Source organism: Hyperolius riggenbachi, chromosome 7 (genome assembly GCF_040937935.1).
Source record: "Hyperolius riggenbachi isolate aHypRig1 chromosome 7, aHypRig1.pri, whole genome shotgun sequence".
Classification (NCBI taxonomy): domain Eukaryota; kingdom Metazoa; phylum Chordata; class Amphibia; order Anura; family Hyperoliidae; genus Hyperolius; species Hyperolius riggenbachi.
This window is the reverse complement of record NC_090652.1, coordinates 15260011-15272777: the sequence shown is the minus strand read 5'-3', so window position 1 is coordinate 15272777 and position 12767 is coordinate 15260011. Positions and strand designations below refer to the sequence as shown.

General features: G+C 44.5%; 1 protein-coding gene across 1 annotated transcript in view; it reads right to left on the bottom strand.

Moving 5' to 3' along the window:
- LOC137525343 (uncharacterized) overlaps window positions 1-12767 on the bottom strand; it is a 440546-nt gene that overhangs the window by 209439 nt on the left and 218340 nt on the right. Inside the window, 1 exon segment of the mRNA XM_068246397.1 lies at window positions 3930-3938. Within this exon segment, the coding sequence (XP_068102498.1) occupies window positions 3930-3938 (9 nt within the window).

Sequence of the window (12767 nt, the reverse complement as noted above, 5' to 3'; positions counted from 1 at the left end):
ATATATATACACCCCTGTAAATATATAAAGCGCCAACAATCTATGCATTGCTGGACATTAGTTAAGGTTACAGACAATACTTAGGGGTGACATACAACAATAAGACAATACAGGAAGACATGAAAACCAGATCACACAGCACAGTATGAGTGCAAGGTAATGCTTTGTCACTGGATGGGTGCATGAAGATTAGGCAAGTTGAGTTCCCTCAGATCCATAGGATGGGTGTACGTTGATGGAGGTGCGTGATCAGGTAGGAGACACAAGGAGGAGGACCCTGCCAAAGGCTTAAAAATCTAGAGGGAGAGGTAGGGATACGAAAGGTAGGGGAGCAGAGTTCAGTGTTCAGCAGCCGGTTTAGAGCACCAGTGAGGGGGGATAGGCCAAGGTGAAAAGGTGCGTTTTGAGGGAATTGTTAAAGATGTTGAAGGATGGTGCGACCCTTGTTCTCTGGTTGAACTCGATGGACGTATGTCTTTTTTCAACCAAAATAACTATGTAACAAATGGAGGGGGGTAGGGAGTTCCATAGTGCTGAAGCAGCTCTTAAGAAGTCCTGGAGGCGTGCATGGGACTGGGTGATGCTGGGGGTGGTCAGGCAAAGTTCATTGGAGGAGCAGAGTGAACGGCTAGGTGTGTACCTCTGAGTAAGATCAAAAATGCAGGTCAGACAGGTTTCATGGACAGATTAGTAGGCCAGACACAGTATCTTGAATCAGATTATGGAGTGGATAGGAAGCCAGTGGAGGGATTCACAGAGGGGAGGCGGCATGGTGGAGCGATGGGAGGAGTGAATAATACACAATGGACTGCAGTGGAGCAATTCGGGTCATAGAGAGACCAGACAGAGGGGCATTGCAGTAGTCGAGGTGGGAAATTATGAGGGCGAGGATGAGGAGTCTGGTGGTGACAGAGGTCAGGAAAGGGCGGATCTTGCAGATGTTGCGGAGATGGAAGTTGCAGGACTTCGTGAGGTTTTGGATGAGGGGGGTGGATGCATGAAAATAGAAAACTCAACCACATACACATACAAAAACGCATAATACAGAGAAAATGAACATAGTAGCGGCTGCACTAGTGAAACTTCAAAGCAGTGGCCGGCATTTTAAGGAACGCATAACTTAACGAGGCATGCTACACTTCAAGAGTGAGTGTAGCATTCGGCCTTCAATTTAGAGTGTGGTGCTGATCATGGAGCTTGCGCTGCTATAGCAACACAGCTTTATGAATCAGCCCCATGGTGCTTCCCTATGGCGAAATGCATATGTTTTGCATTATTTTTTTTGTTTTTTTATAACATACTAGCCAACCCGCGTCGTAGCATACGCCGCATCTATCTATCTAATAGAGTACGTGCCTCAACCTTGAAGCAAGAAGAAGTAGGCTTTCCATGAGAAAATGTATGCGTGCTCAAACACCAAGTTTAACCCTAGCAAGTCTGGCTTTGCAAATCCGGCCTAATTGGCTATTCATGAGGCAATGCTCATGCAAATATGCATTTGCTTTCGCATGCCAAACTATGCAGGGTCAAAAAACCAATACTGCAAAGTGCTCTCTCGCTGCCTGGGAACCACAGCGGCACCCCGGATTGGGAGGCTGGGTGGCGCAGCTGCCCCCCCCCCCCCCCCCCCCAAGCGTGGCCAGCGCTGGGGAGAGCCGTCCGCACCCACCTCCTAATATTAAAAACAGCCACTTACCTTAACGTCCATTGGGTTCTGCTACATGCGCATTAATTTTCTCATGGAAAGCATTTTGTGCAGTTTGTATCCTTTGGAGGCAGGTGGTGGATGGCTTGCTCCGGTGGTGTAAACCCTGGAGTGAGTGCGCCTGTCCTCCCCCCCCCCCCCCCTCCCCTCTGGAGTGCTGTATGTGAGCCAGCCCTGAGCTCTAAAGCTCGGGGTGACCCATGCTTCTCTCCTTTCTCATGTGGTGCCCCCAAATTAATGCGCATGTAGCAGAACGCAATGGACGTTAAGGTAAGTGCCTGTTTTTAATATTGGGAGGTGGGTGCAGACGGCTCTCCCCGGCGCTGGCCAAACTTGGGGGGGTCATCCACGCCACCCAGCCTCCCCCTCCGGGGTGCCGCTGTGGTTTCCAGGCAGTGAGAGAGCCTGGGACCCTGCGGTCCCCCAGTTGTATAAAAAGGGGGCATTGGGAATCCTCCCCGTGGCGCTCCTGGAGGCCTGGAGCACACCAAAAACTGCTAGCAGATCCGCAAAACGCTAGCAGATTTTGAAACGCTTTTTCTTATTTTTCTGTAGCATTTCACCTAGCATTTTGCGGTTTTGTAAAGCGTTTTTGGTGTAGTAGATTTCATATATTGTTACAGTAAAGCTGTTACTGAACAGCTTCTGTAACAAAAATGCCTGCAAAACCGCTCTGAACTGCCGTTTTTCAGAGCGGTTTGCGTTTTTCCTATGCTTAACATTGAGGCAGAAACGCATCCGAAATCCAAAAAAATGCCTCACCTCGGGAGTATGCGTTTCAGCAAAACGCCTCCCGCTCTGGTGTGCACCAGCCCATTGAAATACATTACCCAAGCGTATCCACAGCCGCAAGTGGATCGCGAAACGCTGCCGAACCGCTCTGGTGTGCACTAAGCCGGATAGTGCTAATGTAGCATGTAGCAGGGTGACTGCTTTGTGGTATTGGTTTGTGCATGCATTTGCATGAGTATTGCCTCATGAATATCCAATTAGGCCAGATTTGCAATGTCAGACTTGCTAGGGTAAGGCCTCTTTTCCATGGACTGTGAATAGGCAGTGAAATGGCTCTCAAACTCTCACAACTGCTCACTGCTGCCTGGTAACTGCTCGCTGCTGCCTGGTAACTGCTCGCTGCTGCCTGGTAACTGCTTGCTGCTGCCTGGTAACTGCTTGCTGCTGCCTGGTATCTGCTCGCTGCTGCCTGGTAACTGCTTGCTGCTGCCTGTCTGCTCGCTGCTGCCTGGTAACTGCTTGCTGCTGCCTGGTAACTGCTTGTTGCTGCCTGGTAACTGCTCGTTGCTGCCTGGTAACTGCTTGTTGCTGCCTGGTATCTGCTCACTGCTGCCTGGTAACTGCTTGCTGCTGCCTGGTAACTGCTTGCTGCTGCCTGGTAACTGCTTGTTGCTGCCTGGTAACTGCTTGTTGCTGCCTGGTATCTGCTCACTGCTGCCTGGTAACTGCTTGCTGCTGCCTGGTAACTGCTTGCTGCTGCCTGGTAACTGCTTGTTGCTGCCTGGTAACTGCTCGTTGCTGCCTGGTATCTGCTCACTGCTGCCTGGTAACTGCTTGCTGCTGCCTGGTAACTGCTTGCTGCTGCCTGGTAACTGCTTGTTGCTGCCTGGTATCTGCTCACTTCTGACTGATAACTGCTTGCTGCTGCCTGGTAACTGCTTGTTGCTGCCTGGTATCTGCTCACTGCTGCCTGGTAACCACTTGCTGAGCACACAGCTCAACAGTCCGTGGAAAAGAGGCCTTAAACTTGGTGTTTGATCACGCATAAATTTTCTCATGCAAAGTACTTCTTCTTCTTGTTTGAAGGTTGAGGCACTTAGTCTATTATATATATAGATGATACTGTATTCATTAATTTTAAAAAAGGAAGATTCTAAAAAATAATAATAATAAGATGCATGGAAAATGCAAACTCAGCCACAGACACATACAAACATGCAAAATGCAGAGAAAAACACAGAAGTGCACATGGCAAATAACTCGGAGTACTCCCAGTGTGCTCCCAGCCTTACTGTAACATTATGTGTGTGAAATTGAGCAGGAAGTACAGATGTCCATGGCAGAGATGAGCGAAAACGGCTCTGACATTATTGCAAAACGCTTGTTGAATTTACCATCGAATATCTCCAAACTTTTTGGGATAAGAAACTTTTTGGGAAACTGTCTTTGTCTGATGCAGCTCCTGGCCGGTGTCTGTCCCACCAGGTGACACATGTACTGCCTGATCTCAGGATCTGCAATATGAAGGCTGCTGCTATATGTTATCCTTGCTTTGTTTGTAGCCGGATGTTGTGCTAATTTAGGGTCTATGGACTCATTTCATATGGACTGATGTGTTATATGCCTGGCTATCTACATGTGTTGTCACCGCAATCTACTGAAACCAATATTCCAAATAATACAAGTTTTTTCAGATTTGCAGTTTATAGTGTGCTGGTCTTTGCAACACAAAGCTTGAAGAGTCAGCTTGTGCTCCGGCGGACGTACCGCTGCACCTGCTACTGGGGTCAGTTGTGTGACCAGTCCTTGGTGTGTTTCACAAATGGAATGACTTTACACATAAATAGTAAAGCCTCTAAGGGCTTGATTCAAAAAAGGGAGCAAACTTAGTTAGCAGCTCGCCCAAAGCTTTTATTGATCGCGCGCAAAGTTTAGCTCTGCGCAAAACGTTGCCCCGGGTATGCCCGTTTCGGGCGCACCCGGTGCGATGTTTTAGGCGCACCCGGTGCGATGTTTTAGGCGCACCCGGTGTGAAGTTTTGCGCACATTTCTAAACTTTGCACCCGATCAGTAAAAGTTTTGGGTGTGCTGCTGACTACTTAGCTGAGTTCTCACCCTTTTATGAATCGAGCCCTATGCATGTTAGATCCACTAAATCTGCTAGATATGTTCATCAGTGGGCGTCCTGTTTATTTATTCCCCACATAGGGCATATGGATTGATTATTGATTGGAATATTGATGAGACATCCTATTTATTCACAATGTATGGATTGTGTATTGATTAGCATTATATATAATATGGAATACTGATGTGCCATTGTGAATTGAATTGTTTGGTTTGTTGGGCACTAGTCACTTCATCACTGGGGGTTTGTCCCTGTATTTCCCGCCCCCAACATTTATTTACAAATTTCTTCGACCAAATCACTGCAATTTTTTTTTGTCTTAAAAAAGGTGCTTTTTAGGTATATCAGTACATCCAAATTGCTGCATTGCAGTGTTTCCTATCCTGATGTATGCTCTATTGTTCTACCTGCCTCCCCACCCCCAACACTCACAGGCCTGCAGATCAGTGGTGATCCAAAGAGAGGAGCGCAGTGCACAGTAACCATGCAGGACACTTCCAATGCAGGAAGTAAGCAATGACCTCACTTCCACATCCAACGTGTACTCCCTGGTCGCTACGCTGCTCTCCTCTCCATTAATGCTGCACTTATCTGTGGTCTGTGTTTGAGCGGTGGCCATACAAGTCACAGACAGGGCAGCCCCTGCTGTGGGTGAGGCCCCAAGCAGCCGATTGGATTGCCTGGGCCGAGCTGCACCAATGCTGGTGCTACATATCTGGCTCTGGGGTCCCCTTCCAAAATCCACCATTAAAGGGACTCCGAGCACCTCACATGGGCATGCCTTTAAGTCAGACGACTTCCAACAAAGTTGTGCTATGACCCCTCTGGAGAAGCCTCTTGCAATGGCCATGCATTTCACTTCCTCTCCCTGCTTCATTCAGTGATGCACTACTGTAACAGAGAAGACAGGGGTGACCCGGAATTTGGTCCATTCTGTTGGGATGGGGAACAAGCCTTTGTCTTCATGTCCCTTTCACCCCCTGCTCCACCCAGCGGAGGTCTCCTGGCTGCCCACAGGCTGCTCTGACAGGTGCTCACAGGGAGCCATGTACTGACATATAAGCATGTCTGCAGCAGACTAGGAGTAGTTAGAGCAATATAGGTTAAAATCAAAGATAAACAGTCTGCGCTCACATCAATCCCCAACTACATATCTGACAGGAGGTGCTGGGGGGAGGGGCATATTATATAACAAGCATTCCTAATCAGGCTGTCAACTGCCTCTGCATACATACAGGGTCTGTCTGTACTCTTCTGTTATAAAACAAGGCTTCCTAGTGACTGCAGTAACTAACCAACAGCTCATCAGCGTGATACCGTACCTGGGCAATCCTACACTAGCTGGCAGCATGCCTATGTACTAAGCCCAGAGCTTGCAGCTCCACACTAACCTCCTGTCATGGCCTCACTGGCATTAGTTGTGTATGATGCAGTGGAGGGCAGCTGGGAAATGTACCGGGTGAGACGGAGGAGGAACGGAGCGGCCGGAGAGGACGGTGATGGAGCCCAAGGTCTGCATGGGGCTGGAGGAAGTCTCAGGTAAGTATAAAAGGTAGAACATGTATCTGTACATACACCGCTCAGCCACCATACCTTCCGAGGGGAGCCAGGTCCCAGCAGCCAACACTCATATCCAACATTCCTTCACAGGAGACCGCTCTGCTCACCAAGGATGCACTTACATTGTCTTTATTGATAAAAGCAGAACATCAAGGAATAGATAACATGTGCCGGACAGAAATGAGCTCTCAGTCATAGCCTTAATTACAATCAACAGATGTGTGCTTTAAGTTACATAGTTACATAGTTATTTTGGTTGAAAAAGGACATACGTCCATCGAGTTCAACCAGTACAAACTACAACTCCAGCCTGCTCCCTCACATATCCCTGTTGATCCAGAGGAAGGCGAAAAAACCCTTACAAGGCATGGTCCAATTAGCCCCAAAAGGGAAAAATTCCTTCCCGACTCCAGATGGCAATCAGATAAAATCCCTGGATCAACATCATTAGGCATAACCTAGTAATTGTAGCCATGGATGTCTTTCAACGCAAGGAAAGCATCTAAGCCCCCTTTAAATGCAGGTATAGAGTTTGCCATAACGACTTCCTGTGGCAATGCATTCCACATCTTAATCACTCTTACTGTAAAGAACCCTTTCCTAAATAAATGGCTAAAACGTTTTTCCTCCATGCGCAGATCATGTCCTCTAGTCCTTTGAGAAGGCCTAGGGACAAAAAGCTCATCCGCCAAGCTATTATATTGCCCTCTGATGTATTTATACATGTTAATTAGATCTCCTCTAAGGCGTCTTTTCTCTAGACTAAATAAACCCAGTTTATCTAACCTTTCTTGGTAAGCGAGACCTTCCATCCCACGTATCAATTTTGTTGCTCGTCTCTGCACCTGCTCTAAAACTGCAATATCTTTTTTGTAATGTGGTGCCCAGAACTGAATTCCATATTCCAGATGTGGCCTTACTAGAGAGTTAAACAGGGGCAATATTATGCTAGCATCTCGAGTTTTTATTTCCCTTTTAATGCATCCCAAAATTTTGTTAGCTTTAGCTGCAGCGGCTTGGCATTGAGTACGATTATTTAACTTGTTGTCGATGACTACTCCTAAGTCCTTCTCCAAGTTTGATGTCCCCAACTGTATCCCATTTATTTTGTATGGTGCTAGACCATTGGTACGACCAAAATGCATGACTTTACATTTTTCAACATTGAATTTCATCTGCCATGTATGTGCCCATATAGCCATCCTATCCAGATCCTGTTGCAATATGACACTATCTTCCTGAGAGTTGATGATTCTGCACAATTTTGTATCATCTGCAAAAATAGCAACATTGCTCACTACTGCATCTACTAGGTCATTAATAAATAAATTGAAGAGCACTGAACCCAGAACAGACCCCTGTGGGACCCCACTGCTAACAGTCTCCCATTTTGAGTATGATCCATTGACCACAACTCTTTGTTTTCTGTCCATGAGCCAGTTCCCTATCCATGAACACAGACTCTTCCCCAGTCCTTGCATCCTCAACTTTTGCACCAGACTTTTGTGGGGAACAGTGTCGAAAGCCTTTGCAAAGTCCAAGTATATCACATCTACAGCATTCCCAATATCCATATTAGCATTCACTACCTCATAAAAGCTGAGCATGTTAGTCAAACAGGACCTGTCTTTAGTAAACCCATGTTGATGCTGAGAAATAAGATTATTTTCTACTATGAAGTCATGTATAGTATCTCTTAGTAACCCCTCAAATAGTTTGCATACAACTGATGTTAAGCTTACAGGTCTATAATTTCCTGGATCTGATTTTTTGCCCTTCTTAAATAATGGGAAAAAGTGGACCTGAATTCCTTTCACAGGAAAGAAGGAAAACAGAGAGAAATGCCCCCTGTGTGTATTTAGAGAGTTTAGCCTGTCTAATTCATCCTCATCTGTGACAAGTGTATTTGATCTCTCAGCTGTGTCAGCCGACTGCCTCTGCAGAAAAGCTAATTTGTAAACAAAGGATGTTAACCCTGGGCTACGACAAAGAAAGCAGGGAGTAGACACACTGCAGAGTAATTGCAGAATTTGTATCCTCTGTAAAAAATAAATGTTTTTCTTTAAATGTTATTATGCTGTTGCTTATCTTTTAGAGCAGAGAGGAAGATCTGAGTTCAGGTCTATGTGAAATAGTAGTGTGATGTCCCCCCCGCCAGGCAATGCAAATGACAGTCTAAAGGGGAACACAACCTCACGTAGAGTAACAGACATGATGATGTAGTAAGAACAGGATAAGAGCATCTTCCATGAGGAAATATGATTAATTACAACCATAAAACATTTATTTTTAAAGTAGCCAAGTTTATTGCAGAAGTAAGGCAAATACACATTAGTGAGAGAGTACAACAAAGTGTCAGATGATACATTAGAGGCCTGGAATAGGCACATCAGGATACATATAAACGTCAAGCACTTGCCTTAGAGGATACAAAATAACCAGCAGTAATATGAAGGAGCTCGGACGTCAGCTGGAGATTAATAACAGTGATGGGTACTCAGTATAGGGGATATATTATAACTTAGTGTGTGGGGAATTTATCCAGGTAGAGCAGATTTGGTCAAATTAGATTGGGTACCTCTGCAGTGATATACTGCCTTGTGGAGGGGAAGCATCCGAGTCACAGACCTGACCCACTCAGTGCACGATGGCGCTGTGGTAAGTCTCCAACACTTGGTGAGGAGTTAGCGAGCTATGCGACGCGTCTCTATAGCAAATTGTATCAGGAATTTTCCAGTAAAGGGTTCAGGAAATATATAAAGGAGACACAGCTCTGGGGCAGCCCATATAATCATTATGGAAATAGATTACTAGCGCGCAATATGTGATAACCTGAGGACAGGTCCACTTTATGTGTAAAAAGCATTTGGGGCAGTTCGGCAGCATGCCAGAGCCTTCTGTCATGCCGCTCCTACATTATGGAACTCCTTACCTCAGCAGTTCAGGACAGCTCCATCTCTGGATGTGTTTAAATCCAGACTGAAAACCCACCTGTTCAGTTTGGCAATTGCAGAAATATAATTTTATCCTCAGTGTTAATACTTCATCCCACTACCAATTACTGAATCTGAGAGAGCCTAAGTGCTTTGAGTCCTATGGGAGAAAAGCGCTATAAAAAAATGTATTGTTATTGTTACATTTGGATAGGTGTACCGTAGTAAGGTAGGGTCGGTGTATAGCGTATAAGTACAGCAGTCTATCAGGTGTGTGGGGAGCAGCCTTAGTCACTCACTCCAGTGTCACATCCCACACACCCTCTGAGATATCCCCTCCATCCCTCTCCTAGGCCGTCCGGCGGGTGGCAGCACAGGGGCTGGCTGAGGGTGGAATTATCATATTACACAGAGCTGAAATAAGCTGCTTAGATGATGGACCCAGAACAGGAGTCATATTTGTAGGGAAGTTCTCACACTGGTTATACATTGCATGTCTGAGCTGCAGATATGCAGAAGACGGTGTGGTGCAGGTCAAATTCAGATGCTTGTTGCACAAAAGATTTTTTTTTAAACTTTTTTTTTTTTTTTTTTTTTTATCATTATTAAAGCAAAAAAGAAGCATACAAAATATAACATCATATAAAACAAAATCACAACTAGAACAGTGAGCAGAATGAATAACATTCACTATGAAAGCATGTTATACAGGAGACACATATCCAGAATAGGAAACATAAATATCAATAATAAAGCGATATATTAAATTACATAGCTTACCCTGTAAGCCCAATAAGCTCGCCGAACCAATCACGACATAAATCATAAATTGAATGCAAAAAGATTTAACTAGTTCACCACTAATGGGTTTTTCTTTTAATAGACCAGAGCAATTTTCACATTTCAGTGATCCCCTTTCATTCACCAATACATGCTACTGTAATTAAAACCCATGTATTTTATTTGCCCATTTGTCCTGGTTATTACACCATTTCAATCATGTCCCTATCAGAATATATGTCAACAAAATTTTATTTGGAAATAGAGGTGTATTTTTTCAGTTTTGCGTCTGTCACTAAATACAAGCCCGTATTTGCAAAAATAATAGTAATATACCCTTCATGACATACAGTACAGACCAAAAGTTTGGACACACCTTCTCATTCAAAGAGTTTTCTTTCTTTTCACGACTATAAACATTGTAGATTCACACTAAAGGCATCCAAACTATGAAGTAACACATGTGGAAGTATAGTACTTAACCAAAAAGTGTGAAACAACTGAAAATAGGTCATATTCTAGGTTCTTCAAAGTAGCCACCTTTTGCTTTGATTACTGCTTTGCACACTCTTGGCATTCTCTTGATAAGCTTCAAGAGGTAGTCAGGGGAAATGGTCTTCCAACAGACTTGAAGGAGTTCCCAGAGATGCTTAGCACTTGTTGGCCCTTTTGCCGTCACTCTGGGGTTCAGCTCACCCCAAACCATCTCGATTGGGTTCAGGTCTGGTGATTGTAGAGGCCAGGTCATCTGACGCAGCACCCCATCACTCTCCCTCCTGGTCAAATAGCCCTTACACAGCCTGGAGGTGTATTTGGGGTCATTGTCCTGTTGAAAAATAAATGATGGTCCAACTAAACGCAAACCGGATGGAATAGCATGCCGCTGCAAGATGCTGTGGTAGCCGTGCTGGTTCAGTATGCCTTCAATTTTGAATAAATCCCCAACAGTGTCACCAGCAAAGCACCCCCACACCATCACACACCATCACACAAGGAGAGTGATGACGTGCCAGATGACCTGGCCTCCACAGTCACCAGACCTGAACCCAATCAAGATGGTTTGGGGTGAGCTGGACCGTAGAGTGAAGGCAAAAGGGCCAACAAGTGCTAAACATCTCTGGGAACTCCTTCAAGTCTGTTGGAAGACCATTTCCCCTGACTACCTCTTGAAGCTCATCAAGAGAATGCCAAGAGTGTGCAAAGCAGTAATCAAAGCAAAAGGTGGCTACTTTGAAGAACCTAGAATATGACATTTTCAGTTGTTTCACACTTTTTGGTTATGTACTATACTTCCACATGTGTTAATTCATAGTTTGGATGCCTTCAGTGTGAATCTACAATGTTCATAGTCAGGAAAATAAAGAAAACTCTTTGAATGAGAAGGTGTGTCCAAACTTTTGGTCTGTACTGTACATATTAAGAAAGTTGAATCTCTAAGGTAACTATTTTTTTTTTAAAATGTCTTTTTTTTTTTAATAAAAGTGTTTTATTTGTTTTAACTATGGGAAGGGAGGTAAGATGTTAATTCATGGGGTATATATGGCCACTCGAGGTTTCCCACCCACTTTATTCCTCCTATGTACTTAATACATGCTTTACAGAAGTAACGCCTGTGTGCTATATTTTCACTTTTGTCAATGAACTGTGCTCCCATTCACTGATCAGTGTACTAAGGGGCGGCGATGAGAACGCATGCACTAGCGCGCGCAGCAGGCTATCCTGGCGAGGTAAGTAGATTTACGCCCCTGAGACTTAGATGAAGTCCTGAGGGGGGATAAATAAACTGCCCCCGGGATGATAACTAGTTAATGACTGTGCCACCATAAAACAAATTTACATCCCATTTAGTGTTCAGTCTTTCAGGGAATCAAGTGCTCATCTGGAAAATGCAGTAAGTAGTGATGGCAGAGTAGATAGCTGGGAAAACAGTTCACGGTGAACTTCTACCGCTTGCCTGTTTGCATTTAATGCGAGCTTCCCTGTCCAAAGTTCGCATCCGCATTTAACGTTATAATTAATGGCTGCCGCCTTTAGTGGTTAATAGCAAAGCCGCCGATTGTCCTAGAAACACCAAATTTTCATGGTATGGAAAGGGGGGCGGTGTGTGCAGCGGCAAACGGCGGAGATCTTCAATCAAGGTAACGGCAGGATATTGGCGTAGAAACATTTACTAAAGGTAAGTATTTATTATTTATTTAGAATATTAAAATACTTTAGGCTTCGTTCCCAATGATGCGTTCAGAAATGTGTAAAAGCGCAGGATAAAAACTCACATATACTAATGTGCCACAAACAGGAAGTTACTATCACCCCAACCATTCCCATTTTATTAAGGTGTATCCATATAAATGCCCCCCCCCCCTTTACATTATGTGTAATTTAACCGCATTTAAATATATACTTTTATTGAAACTTGAAAACCTATTTTCTCTAAAACTACAAAGTCTTTTGTTCCTATTTTTCCCACTGTTCTCCTTAACATACCCCGAATACTGGGTGTTTCTAGGATATACGAGGGCTTTGCTATTAACTGCTTAAATCAGTTTACCCCACTTTCCCACACTCTGACAGTTCACAACTTCAACAGTTTATTGCTCTGTCATACAACTTACCACCCAAATGAATTTTACCTCTTTTTCTTCTCACTAATAGTAAACCAATCACTCAGTACAAGCGCTCACGGACCGTTAGTACAGCACTACAACCAAGCCAAAGTTACACTGAATAGAATACAATTAGTAGCACATGAATAGTGGACAATGAACAAACACTTTATAAACAAGTGGGGCGCTTCCTAGCTAACTGTGTAGTAGCTTAAATAGTTCTAAAGTAAATAAGGCAAGCGCTCTAAAGTCCAGTCCTTATTGCAGTCGAGGCAAGGCTTACTTCAGATCAATACAGGTAGGGTGCATACACAACCTCCCCCAAT